Genomic DNA, 20142 nt, shown 5'->3' with positions numbered 1-20142 from the left:
TTATGATGCCTTCCAAGGCAAGGAAATAACAACACTGGGGATCACATTCTTATGTGGGGATTAAAAAGCACTCAGCAGACAGTGACCGAAAGGATTTAACTGACATTTTAAAAAATGAAAGCATCCCATGATCTCCTGCAAACTTGGAAGTTGTGAAAATCAACAAACTAACTTATATGAATGACTGAAGTTTAAACTTAAATCTCCTACTTTGAATTTGTAGCTTGTTCTATTGATGGGGGTTTTAATTAGAAGCTATTCAAAGTACCATACAGGGACCTTGATTTATTTAAAGAGCTCGAAAATAAAAAATATTTCTAAAATATAATAAGCTCACCATCATAACAACAGCAATAGTTACAAGCAAGTTTACAGTTGGCTTCGTGCCCAGCCTTCCACATTTGTGGCAGAAATGCTAGGAGATGTAGCAGCAATAACTTAAAGGGCATTTAGAGAAACTCGGTTACTGGGTTACCGCCCTTTTTCCCCATTCCCTTCGCTCCTGTACCGAGAAACCCCGCGCTAGGACGGGGAAAGTCCGGTGCAGCACCGGGCTGGCTCACACCAACCCTATCGCCGCTATAGCGCCGGAGAGGAGCTGAACCTCACCCCCGGCTGGCTCACACCGACCCTGCTGCCGCTGAACCCTCATCCCCGGCTGGCTCACACCGACCCTGCTGCCGCTACACCGCCGGAGCGGAGCTGCGGCCTCACCCCAGACCCGCCGGCCTCCGCCCGCCTCGCCCGGCACCGCCATCTTACAGCGGCCCTGCCCTGGCACCCCTGGGCCCCCGGGTGGGCGACCAGGCCCCGCCCGCTGTCACTGCGCGGGGCGCGGCCGCACACGACAGTACCCTCCAGTACGGCTGCTCCGCCGCCGCCTAGCCCTCCGCCTCCTGCCGCCGGCCCCGCCCGGCCTCGGCGGGGCCTCGCCGGAGCCCTCCCCGCGGGCGGAGGGCGGTGAGTGGCAGCGGAGAGGGGAGGAGGCCGCGGCCGATGGGCGGGGCAGCGCCGCCCGCCAGGGCTGTGGGCTGCCGGCGGAGCCCCAGTCGGCGTCCGGCCGCCTCCGGAGCTGGGGGGCAGGTTCGTCATCCGGGGTGCGCGGTGCTGACTTCGCCCGGCCGGGCTCGGTGAGCGTCTGGGGCGGGACCCCGCGCAGGACGGCCCGAGGTACCGGCCCCTTCGCTTCCCCCGCTGGGGCTCCCTGGCCTTCCGGAGAGGCAGGGCCGCCGGGGCACTCTCGGACCTCAGGGAACGAGGCCGAGCGAGCTCCGGTGCTCCCGACTGGGAGCGGCTGGCGGCGGTGGGTGCGGAGTCACCGCCGTGGGTGCAGAGTCACCGCCCGCTGGCTTGTGAACAACCCGGAGGAAAAGTTGGTGGTGCCCTTTGTAGGACAAGCACAGAGTGACTTTTGGGACGGGAGTGTTTTTGCGAGCTGGCTGATAGCGAGGTGAGCTCCTGCTCACGGCTGTGCTGGGGAGGCTGTGCCGGTGCTGCCCGTTCTGGAAGGAGCCGGACCCGTCCGAGCCGCGCATCCCCCGCGGGGCGCCTCGGGCCGCGGCCTGGCCGCGCTCGCCGTCCCTCTTACAAAGCACTAAGGTCAAGTTAAAACTGGAGGCACAGTAACTTTTGTGATTGTATAATGGTTAAAAATACTCATGCTCGTTTACCGGGAAGGTATTTTAATCTCTGTGTTTTCCGAGGACTGTTTGAAGGTTGAACTGAACTATGTTGGTTTATTTATAACTTGATGTAGAAACATAATACAGAAACGCATTTACTTGTATCAGTAAAAATATTTTTCTGGTTTAGGGCAGCTTAATTTTTGCAGCCAAGTTGTCAAATTAGAAGTAGTATGTTTGGCTGTAGAGACATTGCTAGTACTCTTAGCACCCTGTTGTGATTTTTGCATCCTTTGAGTGGAAAAAGTTGTTGGTTAAGTGGTGTCTGTGGTTTTGGCTATACTACTTTCATCTTTACAAGGACATCTTCAGGTTGGTATTCTGAATTAATTCTGTGCTTATACAGAATTAAGAAATATTATTTATTGCCAGAAATATTCTAAAATGCTCCTTGCAAATTGCTTAACTTCAGAAAGTTGTTCTTAAGCAGCAAGAGTTGCTATGTGTTATGCTGTGGTAGTATATGCGTACCTTGCTACTTTTGTCCTGTGAAAGCCAAACTTGCAGTAGGCATTTTTATGCAAGTTTACTTATTTAGGGAACTTTTTACTATAAAGCAGAGATCCCCGCTTATTTTTGAGAGGACTTATAGTTAAAAGGCCCTCTTGTGTAAGGCCTTTGCCTACCTGCCATGTATGAATTTATTTTTTTTAAGTGGGACATAAAGGTATTTAAAGTAAGCTAATTTTGAATCATGGGCATTTAAGTTGATAACGTCTAAAAACAGCATCCTTGGTGGTGTTCCTCCTCTGATTTCCCATGCAGAGTTCTACATCTCCTCCTGCTTTGCCTTCTTATCATTATTTTCTGTTTCCTGATTAAGTGATGACAGTTAACCAGGTCTTGATACAGATCTTTTTATTATTATGGACTTGTCCCTAAAAAGTTTGGGGCTAGTCTTTATTTCTGGCATGTATAAGCAGAACATTAAATTCAAAGAAGAAATTGATATGCAGCATTTACAGGACTGATTATTAGTTTTAGCATTTGTTTACACTTGTAACCCTGTTACAAGTTAGGGAAAAAAGCAGTCACTGTTCTGGCACAATGTTGTATATATGATCAGACTCAGCTATAGCTGCTCATTCTGGGAGTTACTGAAGAATGTATAGATAAATCTTGAAGTTCCTATCAGCCTTCTTGCCGCTTTCTAGGCTTTTTGTTGACCTAAATTATACAAATACATTCAGGTTTCAAGTTTTTATTCATTGTAAATGAATAAAAATGCAGTTTTACCTTGTAACCCTGTTTTCTGATAATTGACCATTATTTTCTTCTTTGGCAGCTAAAATGAATTCAGTTCCTGATCCCACCTCAAGTCCCTCTCACCCCCAGCAGCACCTTGGAAGGTCCCAGCTAAATGCTGCTCCTGTGGCCCATAGTGGGAACAGTCAGAGACCTGGAACCTCTTCAGGTGATTCTGCAACTTCTTCAGTTCCTGGCTACTCACGTAGCAGGGAGAAAGCAGAAAAAAAGGGTAAGTATGAAAGCAATTCTTGTGCAAAATGGGCTACACACAATAATCTCCCAATGTTTCAGTATATGTATTCTGTTTAAAGGCACTGTAAAGTAGGAAAATAAATTTCTGAAATTTCTTTTAACCTGTTGTTGTGGAAGACTCTTTTCTACTTCAGTTTCCTTTGCACATATTTTTGAGTTTTCCTATCTAATTTTTCAGGTTTGTACAAAGCAATAGGAAAGAACTTAATTTGAAAAATTGGCAGGGAGATTTAATTAAATTTAGCATAATAATGTTTCAATTTTATGTCTTTGTTTGGCTAGAACATATGCTATAACTGTAGCTTTAATGTGAATTCTAATGTGAATGCATAAGATACTACTGTAATGTAGACTGATGGAATAATAAACCAGTACATGAAGCCAAAATTGCAGTTAATATTAGCAATAAGATAAGAATTTGGATTTACAGCCATGATACACTGTGAAAGGCAGAATGATGTGGTTCTTTTCCCCCACTTGCTGTGGAACTATTGAGTTTCAAAGATTGTGGAAACTGATAGGATGAGAGTAAGGTCTTGTGCAAAATGTAGAACAAAAACCACCTGGCTCCTGTATTCACCTGCTGAGTTCCAGTTTTAATTCAGTTTCTAATCTAACACTTGTGCAAGATGGTCTTGTGCTCAAGGTCTAACTCATCTCTTGCTCTTTAGCTTTCTTTAAAATTGGACTTTTGATTGTGAAACTGCTTATGTACGTGCCCTTATATTCAAAAATATAAGTCTCTCTATTGAAGATAGTAAGGCATCCAAGGGTTTAAAATTATTAAATGTGTGACAATCTGTGTGGCACATAGCTGATGCAACTGAGCTCTGCACGTAGTTCAGGCCAATGTTATGGCTGTGTCAGCAAATCTATTGTTTGCATCTAATTCATAATTGACTGTTGGAACCTTCTGGGTTCCCTGTTCCCAATGAAGGAGAATTTCTTTTGGATATCCTAATTTCTATCCTGTGTCAGTACTCAGTACCAATTTTGTCATCTAGCCCGCTTGTAAAAGAATTGAGAGATTATGGAGATTTGACACTTCTAACATTACCTACATAGTTGCTGATTTAGAGTTAGTGCTAACAGGCATGTTTTCTTTCTTCTTTTTCCAGTTTCTTAGTATGCTTCAACAAGGAAAGAATAGTAACTATAATAGGAATATGGTATGAAGTTATCTTGGCCTTCGTTATACTATGATTTGAAAAAGCAATACCTAGGTTTCTGTTGTTGGTGCCCGCATTCATGCAAGATTCTGGAAATCAACACAGTCTGTCTAGTGGCGTTTTGCACACAGGTTCTGTCAGCTATTCTTTTCTATCTAATTTGGAGATTTTCTTACTCTACACAAATGTAGGACTTCTAAAATCACACTTTTTATCTTAGTTCTCTTTACAGTCCTGTGTGTTTGCTAATGATCCCTACCTATGAAGCACTGTATTAGAGATGCTGCTTGTTAAAGAGGGCTTTTGAGCATTGATATATTTCTCCTTTTCAGTTGTGACTCATTGCTGATTGCTTTAAGTCTCTTCCCATTAAAATATTATGGGTGCCTGGTGCCATTGTCATTGCCCTTCCCATGCCCTTAATATACTCAAGTATTTAATGCAGCAGAATGATCTACATTGCCATAGTGTTGTGCTGGAATCTCTAACAACCAAGATTTTAGTGACTTTAGATAGAAAATGTCTTCAATAATACATAATGCAGTATTTTCTTATGTGGCTTATGGTTTTAGAGTTATGCCACTTGTCATAGTGCTAACAGTTTATAGAACTGGAAACTTTATTAAAAGAAAGGAAGTTCTGGTCATCAAAACTTAAAAATGGGCATTTTAGTAGGACTTTAGAAAGAACTGCAAATAAAAATACAAATTCAAAGATGTACATATGAAAATAAATACAAAACAAACTGTTATGTCAGACAGAAAATTGGCACTTCAGTTATTCTTAAAATATTTGAACTGACATAAAAGTGTTTCTTGGAATCACCAGAGCTCTTACGATAAATAACATTTGAGCTTCTCACAGGTCTAGGAAAAGTGAAGGATTTAGACTCTCAGCCAGGGCATGTTGTGGTTTGGTTGTATGAAAGGAAATATGCTCCAGACCAGATGTTCTGGGAAGGGCTGCTCTGACTTCTTTCTTGGAAGATTAAGAAGTTAGGTAATTTTCAGTTGTCACTATGATCATGACTAACTCAGAGTGATGAAGAAGAGGACACAAAAGACCAGCACACTAATATACAGAAAGATGTCTCAAATCTTATTAAATATGTAGAACACTCCTCTTTAATGATGACTTAAATATCTTGCTCAAATGTAATTACTGTAACAAATTTAAGTTTGTATCATTTTTAATAAATCTGCTATAATCTCTGTTTAAGAAGGGGAAATGTACTGTGTATATGCCAATTATTTGGAAAGGCAGTTTCAGCTCAGAACTATCTACCACATGCCCATGTGCCCTTCTCCCACAGAAGGTCACTGGTATACTGGGCTGCAATAGTTGAAACATTGCCCAACAGGTGGAAGGAGATCCTTCCCCTCCAGTCAACACTGGAGTGCTTCATCCAGTTCTGGACTACTCAGTGTGTGAGAGACATTGAGAGTGTTCAGCAAAGGGCCAGAGATGGTGAATGAGCTGCAGCATCTCTCCTGTAGGAGACAGTTGAGAGAGCTGGGGCTATTCAGCCTGGGGGAGAGAGGTCTCGGGGGGATCAATCAATGTGCATAAATAGCTGAAGGTAGGGTGCAAAAAGGATGGAGCCATGATCTTTCCAGAAGTCTCCAACACAAGGATTAGAGACAGCTGGCACAAACAGGTGGTTCCCTTTGTCCATCAGTAAACACTTTCTTTGTTTTTCCTGTGAGGGTGACTGAGCACTGGCACAGGTTGTCCAGAGAGGTGATGGAGTCTGCATCCTTTGAGATACTCAAAAACCATGTGGACATTTCCTGGGCAGCCAACTTAAGTGGACCTGCATGAGCAGAGGGGTTGCAACAGGTGACTTCCAGTGATCCTTTCTAACCTCAACCATTTTACTAATTCTTGACACCATATCTTGACAACCATATCTGTGTTTCTGATCTGTCATTTTTCTTCCAGTTTTTGTTAAATTACACTGTGTTTAAGGCTATAGCATCAAAGTGAATGTTAAGTAATTTGTTTCTTGGAAGCACACATCACATCATCTATTCCTGCAGCATTATCCATATCTTGCAGTGTAATCCAACAAATTAATGAATGCCTTGGCTCTGACTCAGTAAAGCACTTAAATACACACAATATCCTCAGCAGAACAGGTACTTCCTTTAGATCAAACTCTTATAGTGCCTTTTTTTTTTCTTAGCAATTTTTCAGTCTCTATTCTGCTAATGTATCGTTAAGTAATGTTTATGTTATTTCTTGAATAATTTCTTTCACAATGGGAGGTAACTATTTTTAGAATTTATTGAGCAAGTTGAATCTGGATTTAATGAAAAAATAATCAATAATTAGGATCATTTATAAATACAGGTGTTGTGTTAAAAAAGAAAAGGAGGGCATTCCTATTTCTACGCAAAACTCTTGTCTTCTGCTTATGTATGGTTTCGGTTTTCCATTCCTTGTGTACGTAGGAATGGAGTGAATGTCAATATGTCAGCTTTCCTGTATGAAAATAAATGAGGGAAAAAATGGTTACTCTTTCAAGGATGTTCATGGACAGGGAGCTTATTAGTGAGCAAAGCATATATACTACTAATTAGGGCTCCTGAAATTTTAAAGCCATGGAGTCATCAGTATTCATGTGAGCAAATTACAGGAGAGTTCGTGTATAGCAGGGAAAGACCAATGTCTGGTTGCTAGTGAAGTCTTTTGAAACAGACTGAGATTCTAATCTCATAAGACACCTTTGTGCTTCTCAGGTGCACAGGCCCCTCAGTTTCTGGTCCAGGTGCTACATGCCCCTTCCTGCTTTCTGTGTTTCATCCACTCTGTAGAATCTCCTTCCTTCAGATACAGCCTTAAAGCAACATGAAAAGACAGAGCTTGGGTGAGAGCTCTGGAGCTCCCAACGCCAAATTCTCCAAGTAGGCTTAAAAATGTCATTCTTGCTAGAGAAACCATTTCCTCTCCTTACACATAGAACAGAGCTTGGAAAAAAGCACTTTCAGTGTGGTGACTTAGTTAGCTTGTGGATATCTGTAGTACTGCTGCTGTTAATGTTTTTTGAAAGAGATGCCTGAGTCTGCAGTCAAGGTAAGTGCCCTGTATTGCTGAGTTAGAAAGTAGATCTGTATGTCCCAGGAGATGGTTTGATTCAGATGAAAGGAAAGCAGAATTGAGAGACACTTTTCACAATACAGCTGTGATCGGGTACTTGACTGTCATGTCTGGATTCAAATAACTACTTCAGTTCAGCCACAGTGATAACTTGAACTGGATGACTCTTACCCCAGGTGAACATTTATTGTGCTGGAGGTTATCTGGAAGAGTTATCATTTATTGAAATGCTTCAGTACCTTCAAGCATGTAAAGTGTCTTTCATAAAAATTGACTGTCTGCCGGTCAACAGGTAAAAGAGGTCATGCTAGGATACTGGAGAAGCTGGGGACAAGATGGTAATTTTTCATATGTGCATGAAAAAGATTATTACTGGTTTATTACATCATTCATGCACATTTGCTAGTCAATAAGGTTGGAAAGGAGAAATTGCAAAGCTAAGTTGCAGTGCTTGAAGAAAGGTCTCTTTGGTTGAGGAACTACTTGGGGTATTTGTCCATGGTTTTGCTGTAGTCTCTTGTTCTAGAATTGACAACACATGGGAAGGTGTTTGTACAGAGAGCTTGGCAGACAAAAAATCAATTTATTATATTTTGTTTGTAGGTTAGGTTATGAAAGTTTTTTGTACTTCTAGGAATAAAATAATTTTATTGACTGACTTCATGTTTATAAATAGTAAAAAAATCTTCTAAACAGTTTACAGTGCATTGCAACAATTTATAACAGTGTGTTATAAGCAAGGCATTGCTAAATGATAGCCAACAAATAAGGAACCTTTCTAATTTACAAATATTTTCCAAGTGTTACCTTCTTCCACTTAAGGTTACAAAGAACCTTTGCTTCAGAGCTCTATTGTAGCGCTTCTGTGTCTTTACTTTTTGGCAGTTAGCTATTACAGACTAACTCTTGAGGCAAACTGAAGTGTTTGTGCAAAGCTTGAAGAAATCTTAGAAAAACCTTTGATTATTTGAAGGGGAGGTTTATGTCTTGAAGTATTAATTACTTAACAATTTATCTGTCAGTTTATTAATGCCCCTTCAAACTTTACCTTTAAATATTCAGGGTCCTAGAAAGCTCATTTGCCAGGCATTGCTGTGGGAGAGAAAGGATTCTATCCAAACAAAAGTTAATGACTGTATTTTTTGATAAAATTTTGGGACATCATCATTGTTGGTGCAGAACAATGGAAGTAGGCTTTTTCATGTCTGCTGCTATTGTCAGTAACATGCTGGTATTTTTACCCTATATGGGAGGAGGATTGAACACCCATTTATTGGAGGAAACATTCTCCATCTTTCCCTCTTCCACCATTTGAAATACATGAATGGGTTTTTTTGGTTGATAACAAAATAATATTACTGCTATCAATTTTTTTTTACATTCATATGATGAGCCAGATTATGGAAGGTGCCCCAGCTCAGTCTTTATCCATTATTTTCCAGGTGGATCAATTTCCTAATCTGTTTATGATAACAAAATTTCTAGCATAGTCCCAGGGTGCTGAAAGAAAGGAGGGTAGAAAGGGAAGAGCTATACTCATATTAGTGAATTATGTAATGAAATGGGAGTGGCCCTGTAAATTCTTTGGTGTGAAGGACTTGACATTCCTTTTGTGCAAATTTAAGACTTTAATCTAGTGGTTGGAATCTTCCAATTCAGTTTCCTTCAGAAGAGATCCAGTGTGTGTGTTCCACTGTGCAGACAAATCCCTGTTCCAGTACAGTAATCAAGGAGAGACTTGGAGCTCTTGTGTTGCTGGAGGGCACCTCAGAGCAGCAGCAGCAGCAGCAGCCCCACTTCATTGTGTAAGTTAGAAGGTGAGACTGGGAACAATAAACTGGCAAGTAAAGCTAATCATTTGAAAAGTTAATTAGAAATGCTTAAGTCACTGGATTTGTGGGTTTGCTAAAATGTAGGAATGTTCCTTTTTTAAGGGCCCCTCTGTTTTGACAGTAAATGGACTGCTGGAGAGTCAATGTGAAGTGCTCAAACTGCAGAATTGCTGAAATTCCATGTGCATTGTGCCGGTTGTTATGATAACATTCTGTCTGCACCTACAAAAATATGTGGGCTTGGTGAGCTCTGTGGTCTCATCTTCTCACATTGTTTTTCATTGCTTTCTCCTTTCTTTTTTGGTGGAAATGGTTAATATTGATGATTGTCAACTAAGAAACTACAAAATGATAATTTTTTTTTAACTCTACAGTTTTGGAACTGCAAATTTATGTTAGATTTATCCCAGCTCATCCATAAAGGATTCAATCAGAGATGCCTGCATAGAAAAAAGCAGCAGGACTGGCTCATTAGTTACATATAAAATTGTTTTAATGACTTTAAAAGATCATTGTACAGTAATAGCTACACTAGAAAAATACAGATTTGAAGAATGGTTTTTCCTCCATTTTTAAAATTTATAATCTATAATACCACTCTTTTTCTTCCACCTACATGTTTTTTTATTGCTCTCCTGACAATTTACGTTCATTTTGTGGGGGTGCAGAAGTTGTTCCCAGTTCAATTTAAGGCTATTTGATGCCTTGCAATTGTGGTGTGACTAAGACTATTACCATATCTACAAATGCATTGCTCCTCCCAGAGAAAGTAGAATTGAGTCCTGGACTTGAACAGCTCTGTAAACAAATGTTATTCCCTTCTCTCCCATCGGTGTTATCACTTTTTAAAGTCGAATGCCTGCCCAAGTATGGTAGTATAAGAACTTGGAATTGTTCCTGGGACAAGCAGAGTTGTCTTAAGATCTGACCATGGAGGTTAAAGGCATAAAAGAAAAACATGCAATGTACTCTTAATTGTACCAAGTCTTTACTATGCAGTTAAGAATTCAGGAGGCTTCTGAATGGATGAAGGGATTCAGCATTCATAGATGAGCAGCTAAGCATCCAAAGTTAATAAAATCTTTTTTCAAATCGTTGATGTTTGTTGAGCAAAGTATTTCTTCTTTTCCAGTCAGTTCTTCTGTCATTACATTTGATATGTACAAATCATGTTTATGACATGATGCTTCATGCCAGCTTTTAAGTGGAATGTCAGTCTTTCCAGAAACTTCACTCCTACACAGTTACTGCACACAATACCACTGAGCTTTCGGAACTTGTGGAAAGTGAGTAGGAGGTTTCTCTAGAGACTCAGGCTGACTCTCCTGAGCACTGAAGGCTCAACAATACAATCCAGTGACACAAAAAAAAGCTGTTAGAACCTACATTTACTGTTATAAAATGTACAGATCAAATTTTCTAAAAGTACCTATTCTACCTGTTGATGAATGGAAGCAATCTGACATCTTTCACATAGGAGATGAGCTTACATAGCATCTTCTAACAAAAGAAATTATTTTTATTTTGCATTAATTGTGTATGCCTTTACTCCTAAGAGTGTCTGAAATTCTAGAAAGCTTGTTTCATACTGAGAATAAAATCTGCAATAAAAAACTGTGTGCTGTTCCTTGAAATTGTTAAATTTGTTTGATTTTTTTAAATTGACTTACCAGATTCGTGTTTACAGAAAGAAGCATAAAATCCGGTGTAACACTATCAGAATTACCACCATGCACTTCCAAAAGGAACTGGATGTATTATATAGGACATGACTTGTAGGCAGATTGTGCACAAAATGTGTTGCTCTGCCTGTTTTGGTTGATATCCATGGACAGGCACCCTCATAAGCTTTCATTTTCCTACTTTTTCTTGATTATTTATTTCTTGACAAATAGGCTTTAATTATTTACTTTGTAGGTGCATGCATTCTTGTTGCCTGCTCCCTCTCCCATGTTACAAAGTTCCCTTCATACTAGCAAGTGAGCTATTACTGAGAATCCACCACAAAAGGATTTCCTTTAGCTAGTATATTTAATTTGTGAAAATTGTGCAAGCAAGTTCATTCACTCTTCTAACATGAATTAACTGCTTCATGTTTGTGACAGGGTGTTTTTATGATGGTTCAGTCATGCTTTGGGGTTTGGGTTTTGTTGTTATTGGTTTTTTTTGCTTTCTGTTTTTTTAAGTACCGCAATAAAACCAGATGATTACAATACAATCCTATCATAGTTTTGAACAGTGCAGTAAGACATCTACTGACTTCATGAGAAGCTATAACATTTTCTGACTGTGCTATAGCAAAGGTAAATACTGGATGAATAGAGAACAAGACATGAAAACTGAGCTGTAGGAGATGGATTCCCTTTCAGCAGTTGTCTGAGAATGCCATTCAGTCATGCAGAGCTGAAAAATGCCAGTGCCTCAAAGTAGTTTGCAAATACAGAGGTTTTGCAGGTGGGTCGTCTTCAGCAGCTGGATGCTTGGTTTGTAAGAAACCAAATGATGATTTTTCATGTAGTTCCTTTTGGGTTATTTCTACCAAAGGCATGGAAATCTAGGGAACAGAACACATTTCAGTGCTGTTGAATGCAAACTGAGGATGAAAAATTAATATTAAAAACTGGCTGACTTCCAGCAAACGGATTGTGTTTGTAAATATTTATGTAATAGTTAAGGTGATGTAGGTCTTTTGGTGCACCACCCTAAATTCTATTGGCACAGGATTCATAGCATGTTTTTGACCTTCTACTGGCTATTTCTTTTTCAGCCTAATCCAATGCTGGATTATATAGCTGCATTTTAATTTTTTCTCTGATGAAACTTCTGGCAAAGATTGCTTTTGTGATTCTAAACTTAATTGTAGAACAGTTGGAACCTATCAGGAAGTAGTACTTAAGCACTTTTATTAATGCTAAGAACGGGATAAGCTTTGCGTGTTGCAGTTCAAAGGCATATTTTTATGGAAATACTTAAACAGAAAAAATGTTAATTAAAAATCCAGCTTCAAATCTTCATAATGGAAGTCATAGAAGAGGCTTTTTCAAATACAAATAATTCTATATCTGTCTTTTTTGTGCCATATCAATCTCCACCTACACATTCATTTGTTCATCTTACCTTGTGGAGCATGGTGGGAGGAGTGGAGTTTAGCAGTGAATATAGTTTATTCATACTAGTATCCACTCACAGTAGAAGCAAGTAATTTTCCTTGTGATTGAGACAGTACTCCCTTTCAGATTCAATTACAGTAAAGCCTTCTTGCTAAAACAGTAAAGTGATGTATGCCTGAAGCTCCAAGTACAGTGCTGTGCAGTGTGACAAAGTTCAGTTCAGGCATCAGTGCTCTTCATGGTATATAGAGAATTTGTTCATATGTGGGAGAACATCTAATGTCAAAGAAGACATTCTTCACTCCCTGCTCCCACCCCAGTGATTTAGCTGGTAGAAATGCCTGGGGATGAAATCCTGTTCCATACTACTCCATCAAACATCTCAATTACTCTGTCAGTTAATAACGTGGCACTGAGGGAGATGCCTGACATCATGTAACTCCTTTTAAGTAGAAAACCCACTGAAGTTAAGTAGTGAGCTTTTGGAATAAAGCCAATGAAAACATGAAGTGCAGTTTTTCTTCCTCTGGATGCCATCCAGCTTTTTCTTACATCTAAATTAGCATGGGTGTGTTGCAGTTCAGGAAGGCTCACAGAAGTTGCTGTCAATACTCAGTTCTAATACAAGAGATTGATAACAGGCTATGTCAGGTTCAAGATTCTTGCTACCTTTCTCCTGAGAATCATTCACACTGTTGATTCCAGCATGCCTGTTAGAGTCAAGGGCCTTTTTACTAAATGCAGTGCTAGTGCTGTCCTGTATTTTATTCAGAATGTTCTTTAGCTACTTGCAGCATAAACATTTTTAAAAAGCCTTTATAAACTCATAGAAATATTTGGCATTGGCTGAATACTTTTAATCTGTTCATGCCCTTGAGTTCTTGTGTTTGGAAAGACACTGAATAGACTCTCTATTTACCTTCTCCATTTCATTCTCCTCACTTTCTTCCCCAAGTTATAAAGCTCTGATAATAGTGTCTTCTTAGCACTGAACTGTGTTTCTCATACAACACTGTTACAACTCTAAGGTGTGCGCTGAGTGATAATAGTTCAGAGCTTATCACTGTGTGTGCAATGATAAGTGCCTTCCTGGTTTGCTGCATTTCATCAAGCCTTTTATCACTTAATTAGTCATTAAATCCTTGTGCTGGTTTTGCTTGAGTTTTTTTTTTGTTTTTTTTCCCTGAATAACACAGAATCATCGACAGATTTTGGCATCTTGGTATTAGCCCTTTTTTCTTCACTCATATAAATGTATTGAGTAAGTTAGGCCTTATTTTATATCTTTGTGTGTCTAAACTGATAATCTCTCCCCTGGGAAAATGAAAGCTGTGTTTTTCTAATCTTCATATTCTAATCTCTCACTTTTCCATGTAACCTGCATTCTAATTTGTTAGAGGACTTACATGAGAAGCCTTGCTCCTTATCTTTAGAGATGTAAATATGAGCTGGATCCACCTGTCCAACCCAGTAGATCTATTTTTCTTAATTAGGGAAAAAAAGTTTTTAATTTTTTTTGTATCCTCCTTAGTTGGAGGAACTACTTAACATATAAAGTTATTTATTAAATGTATTTAAAAATCACATCCTGTTTTTGAATGCATAATTTTCTCAGCTATAGTTGAGGTTGTTGTTGCTTTCTGGCCTTTTTGCTGCTCTGTTTTTTGTCCTAGTCACGTTTATTCAAACAAAAGGTTAAGGAAACTACATTTAAAATTCTATACCTAAACTTAAAATTTGCAAGATCATTTGTAAGACTGCTTGGCTCACTTTGCTGGGCCACCTTGATAACAATTTTCTCCTGTGTCAACTGTCAGATCTTCTCATGGAATAGTGAAAATGGTCCTAGGTGTGTGCTCAGTGAGCTTGGAGGTGTGTTCCTGCTGGGTAGGACTGAACATATTATTTTGTTGTGCTTATGCTTAGCTGTTCCTGACTGTTTTCAGTCACTTCAGGAATACTTCCTGTACTATAAAATGGGAGGGCCAATCCAGAAATCTTGTTTTGTATCTTGTCATCTCAGATCCTTTATTCTTCCCAGCACATGGGTTTTATCCTCCTCCTACTGCATATTCCTGTCAATGCTTTTTCTGAGCCCAAATGAATGCATGAAGTCATGATCATATAAAGTGTGTATGCTATACAGGTTTCCTTCATACTCTTTGTGTGGGTGTTGCTTAATGCATTACTCTTTTGTTCAGTAGAGTTTCCATGAGCTTTAATATTCACTTGTAAAACCTGTAATTTCTTTTAAACTTACATATTTTGTATGAATGCTTCACTGTTGCTTCCTGTCTGAGAAGGTGCTTTCAGTTTTCCTTTTATCCTTTTCTCACTAGGTTTTCACCTTTTCATTCAAACACTTAGAAGTCTGCAGCTTGTGTTTGTTTAAAAAAATTATTTGTTGTGCATGGTAGCATGACTGTCATGGGGACAGCCTCCAATATCTGTGTGAACAAATAAAATCTCAAGCTCAAAAGGTGTAAGTAATTGTGATCCTTTAAAATACCATTTTTTTTCTTTGTTATTCCCTGTTCATGGTCTTCAACCTCTTGCTTAATCTGGAATTCAGGGGCTATAGCTGTGACCTAAGAAGAAAGCTGTGTGCGCCTGGCCAGGGGTGATATTAGCAGGCAAGGGGCTAAAACTCCCTTGAGCTGAGTAAATCCACTGCTGAGAGCTTTAATGTGTTTGTGTTGGTAGGAAAGTAAATCAACAAACACTTTTATTATTCAGCATGCACTCTATTGATTCTTTCTGCCTGAAATTACTTCAGTAGATTTTTTTGAAGAAAGGCAGTGATTCTTTGTGGTTAGAAGAGCACTGAGAAAATTGAGGGTGTTCTATGTGATGGGGGTGTGGGTATGATCCACTTTGTATGCCTATATATACAACTAAAAATCTTCCTTTGCATGAAAGGACTATTATGTGCCTTTAAAGATTTCAGAATTCAAGAATGAAAGTGTCATACACAATGTTACTTAAAATGCTGAGGTTTTGGAAGCAGTGTTTGTCTAAAATGTGTGTAAAACATTTTTGCTAAATATGTGATCAGACACTTTGCAGCAAGTGAGCCAACTACAGTGATGTTCATGTGATGTGATTCAGTTCTGTATGTTAAGGGTATTAAAAGGGTTGGGAATCTACTACATCTATTACTGATTTGTATTAGAATACTGGGAAGGAAATCTTGTGACAACCCCAGTTTATTTTATTTGTCTTTAAAGTCTTTTGCATTGAACATATTTCTTATCTAGATTGTCTAAGTCCATTTTTCAAAACATTGTATGAATGTTGAAGAGTTTGTTGGGTTTTAGTCTTCAGTATAGTCCAAAGACGAGCTTTAGATGTGGCATCTCCCTTTTGTGATTTAAAATTTTAAGCATTGGTATCTTACAATTTCACTTGGACAAATCTCCTACTGTGGATTGACTGCCTTTTTCTCAATTAAATGGCTAAATTTCAGAGGTAAGGGACAGTAATTGCATCCCAGCAAAGTACTTAAGAAACTGAAATGTTTCCTTTTTAAACATTTCCTATTTCTGATCAAAACGTAGTAGAAATAGTAAAAATGCCTGCCTATGATAGAATGAATGCTAAATTCCCATTTGAGCTTATAGCAACAAAGCTGGAATCTTACTTTCTGTGGCCAATGTGCCAAGTAATGTGTAAAGCTTCAAAAAGTAAGTAGCTGTATTTCTGGACTATGATGATATAGATGAAGCAAAGTCAGAAATGCATCTGCATCATACTTTGCAGATCACAAATAATTTTTTTTTCCATTTTTTTAATGAAACAAAAACTAAAGTATGTGGTGTCATTTTATATCTTAAACCTAAGATTTTATCACACAGAATAAAAAATCGAAAACAACTAAAATTTTATTAATAATGTTATCGTTACAATATATATTAACTAGTTTGTGTTGAATGATTTGTCTCTGGGAAATTAGAGTTAACTGTATTGGGAACTGATTTATAGAGCAGCATGATGATGATCTAAGCTTTACAGAGGCTTGATTTCTTGGTGGCAATGGTGGAACTACAGCAAATATTAAGTACTAACCACCCTGGTTTTAATTTCTTTTATGAATGCTATGTACTGTCTTAAACTTTTCTGCTTTCTCTTGCCTGCTTTTAAATGACTGCAGTGCTTGTGAGCCTTGAATGACTGATAGACTTCTTTGGCTTGCATTAACACACTTGACACAAAACAGCTAGTGAAGTCAATTTTAATTGTCATAAATGGTATATGAAGTATTGCAAGTTGAGTGTTCCTGTCTTGTGGAAATTTTTATATTCAAGCAGAGTAAAATTTGACATTAAAAAGGCATGAGTTCTTAGCAAAGCTGGAAAATAAAAGGTTCCACTGACAGCATTTCCATTGCAATACTCTTATGTGGGAGGAACACACAAGACATTTTCTGATTAAAAACATGCTTAAGAACAAGAGTGATAAGTTACAGTCATCATTTCTTATGGTATTGTTGTGGGGGGTGCATATACTCCTGTGTAGCTGTTTGTTCAGTGTTGAGCTGAATTGAAAGAATGTGTTGGCCATCCTTGTTCTAAAACACACCTTAACTGTGCTTTGGACCTTTTACCTTCAGAGACTGACCTCTATACCTTATGAAAAAGTAGACTGATAATGGCAGCCATGAAACTAGAGTCATTCATGCTTGGTCTGTTTAATTATCCTCTTGGTTATCTTCTAAGCAGAGGAAAAATATTGCTGGTTACACAAACTGCATATACTAAGATATTCTAAATTTGATCTCCACAACATGTTCCTCCACCTTTACCCTACAACTACAGAATCAACCCACAGGCATATTTTTAATTAACTATCTGTTATTTATGTTCGTAGGTCACATGTGCAAGTACACAGAATTGATAATTGGGTGGGAGATATTGGGCAGTAGGTTGAAAATAACTGCAGAAAGTGTTTCTTTCCCCTGGCAGTCAGCTCTGTTAGAACAAACAAGTTCAACAAGTTTACTGCAACCTTTTTTCTTTTTTCTCATTGAAGGAGGTAGTTCACCATAAGGCTGCACATACTTAATTTTTCTTTTTTCCCCCCTTTGCAAATACCATTATGTACATGTTAATCTGCAATGTAATTGCAATAAAGTAACTATAGCCTGGTGTTGTAAAACATTCCCATTTTGTTTCTTCAGCTTTCTTTTGAAGTATGTTTTCTTATCTAACACATTCTGCTGAGCAAAAAGAGCTAAAAGGGGTCAGAGGTGTGCCATGCTCTTGTGTGTGCCAAGTGGAGCAGGACAGAAAGGAAGAGACTTTGCCATATAAGCTGCCAGACAACTGCCTTTCTTATTAGAGCTTTTATCAGTTTAGCAAACTGCTTTCTGTAGTTTGTTGTTTTTCTTATGTGTGTAAATTCCACTTTATCATTTAACACTGACTTACCAATGGTGCCTCCTGTATTATCCAGAGTATCACTGAAATATCTGTGGTGTTCTCAACATGTAGAAAACCCTGAACAGAAAAAACAAAAGGTACAGAAATTTTGATGCAAAAGGGTTTAATGAATTTGAAAGCACAGGAGGAAACAAGAAAAGTAGTGCCAGCTTGTTTCATTTGAGTGGGGTAGGTAGATAAATATTTTGTTTCTTTCAAACAATATGCTCTTTCCTGTAACTTCCTGTTTATTGTTAACAGAGAGCCCTGAATGATGCCTGCTGGTGTTAATGGTGCCATCTGGAAAACAGGCTTCTGACTTGTTTAGAGTTCAAATTATGTTGGTTATATATCAGGGTAAGGAGATTAAGTAGTTAATTTTGCTGTGATGGTGTTTGCCTATTTAACAATAATATTTTTACAGCTTTTTGAAAAGACCAAGTACTAAATGAAAATTATTTTTCATTATGTGCCTTGTTTAGCCAGACAACATGTTATAATCTGGCATTAGAACTTTTCCAAGTAGAACTTGGCAGACAAAACTGTGGCATGGTGAAGAAGAAATGTTACTTCATTATTTCCTCCTGTTAAATACATCCATTTTAATGAAAGTGTTGGCTTGTAGCCTGTTCTTCTTTAAAAATGGTCCCAGTATCAGGGATGTTAAAGAATGCAAGTGACCCTGTTCTTCAGAAGATCATGTGAGGAGATCATGTGGGATGGTGTTGATTTCTTCCTTCCTTCCATTTCATGAAGAAGAGCTGGTAGTGCCTGGCCCCTGAGCTGGCAGGGCAACTGCTCACATTGCTGTGCCCCAGTCAGGCAGAGACTCCAACTTGGAGTGGTGCCTGAAAGTCGCTTTCCTACACCTGGAAGAGGCTTCCCAAGCGCACTTTTTGTGCTGCCACTGCCCTCAGGACGTAGCTACAAAGTGTCACAGAGTGTTTGTGTGGGGTAGTGTGGTCAATAGGGGTCAGACTTTGGTGCTTGGGGTGGAATTTGGGTCTGCCTTTCTAACTATAATTTTAGACTGGTTGGTTAGTAAAGCTGTAACTCTGAGTCAGTGGTCAATTGTCCATTCTTACCCAACTTAAAACATACAAGTTGTATTGATTTCTCTCTTTAAAATTTTTCCAAACTAATTTATGAGACGTAATCTCATAAAAGACTAGCAGTCCTGGCCTTCATCAGCTTTGCTATTAACTAATTCTTTATTCATCAAGTGGCACACAGCATGATGTTCTTTGCAAACACTGGTTATCAAATAAAGCTCTCAAGTTTCTCTTTGTGATTGACTGGTGGAGCAATATGATGCTTTTGAAGAAAACCAATTGTTAAATCTATATCTGTTCAGTAGATGGGAGAGAAATAAAATACAAGGTGGAGTGTGGAGCAAAATGAAAAAAACCCAAGGTTTAGCAGTGTTAATTAATTGTTGTTAATTTCTGTATGCTCTAGAGACTGAGGGACTGAGCTTTCAAATACACTGTTTTAAAGGCTGATTAATTTTTCAAAATCCTAGAAAAGGTTCCAGGCCTAAATAAAGAGATTGACAGGTGAAAGACTGAAGTGATATGAAGAAAAGAATAGTAATAGTACAAAAGCCGATCCATATTACATGTTCCACATGTGCTTATATTTATTGTAATGAATATTCTGTTGAGAAACAAATTTTTTGGAAGTAAATGAGGAACTGTAAACTGTGGCATCCTGTGGTATGTAGCAAATAACAAGGGTAAATATGCTGAAGTACAGTACTGAGATGGAGTCAATATTGTAATAAGTTAATTTCCACTGTTCTTGCAAAACCCTTATGTTGGATTTTTTAGTTATGATAATTTAATTCTTCAACCACATATAGCAACAACTTTAAAATTACTTTAAACTATTGCTAGTAAACAATTTTCTTTATCTAATTTATAGAGGGCATGAAGGAAGAACCTGAAGTGCTCTTTGAAGAACTTCTTGAGAGGGCCAAAGCTGGAGAACCCAAAGCACAAACAGAGGTAATTATATATGTTTTTTGTCTGTCTTGTTTGCTCTTCATTCCAAAAATAGCACTGCCTGCTGCAGAACTATTATCTCTTCCTCAGTTGAACTGTGTCTGCTTAGATACTAAACTGTTCAAAGGAAAGTGATGCCATATGGTTTCTCTGCCTTGAGAGATGCTGCTTCCTTGAGAGTGTGAGTGGCTTCAGGTCCAACTCTTTAGGATGGAAAAGGCAGAGACCTGATTTTGCTTTTCCTTTTTTTTAAGAAGCATGTGGGGAGCTGTGCAGACAGGAACTGTTGAATGCTGTTGGTTCAGCACACTGTATACAAAGATACCAGGG

General features: G+C 38.7%; 1 protein-coding gene across 3 annotated transcripts in view; it reads left to right on the top strand.

The window, feature by feature from the left end:
• The first annotated feature begins 937 nt into the window (after nucleotides 1–937).
• The window catches only part of WFS1 (wolframin ER transmembrane glycoprotein), a 33213-nt gene continuing 14008 nt past the window's right edge, over nucleotides 938–20142 (top strand). The window contains exons 1-3 of one of the 3 annotated variants that reach the window (XM_030947848.1): nucleotides 938–1130; nucleotides 2968–3159; nucleotides 19733–19815. In XM_030947848.1, coding sequence (XP_030803708.1) covers nucleotides 2973–3159; nucleotides 19733–19815 — 270 coding nt within the window. In that variant the 5' untranslated portion in view covers nucleotides 938–1130; nucleotides 2968–2972. Of the gene's footprint in view, nucleotides 1171–2967; nucleotides 3160–19732; nucleotides 19816–20142 lie in introns of all 3 variants that reach the window. The other 2 variants (XM_030947847.1, XM_030947850.1) reach the window with 2 other exon arrangements.

The sequence above is a fragment of the Camarhynchus parvulus genome, chromosome 4, assembly GCF_901933205.1.
Source record: "Camarhynchus parvulus chromosome 4, STF_HiC, whole genome shotgun sequence".
Taxonomy (NCBI): Eukaryota; Metazoa; Chordata; class Aves; order Passeriformes; family Thraupidae; genus Camarhynchus; species Camarhynchus parvulus.
This window is presented reverse-complemented; position numbering and strand designations above follow the sequence as displayed.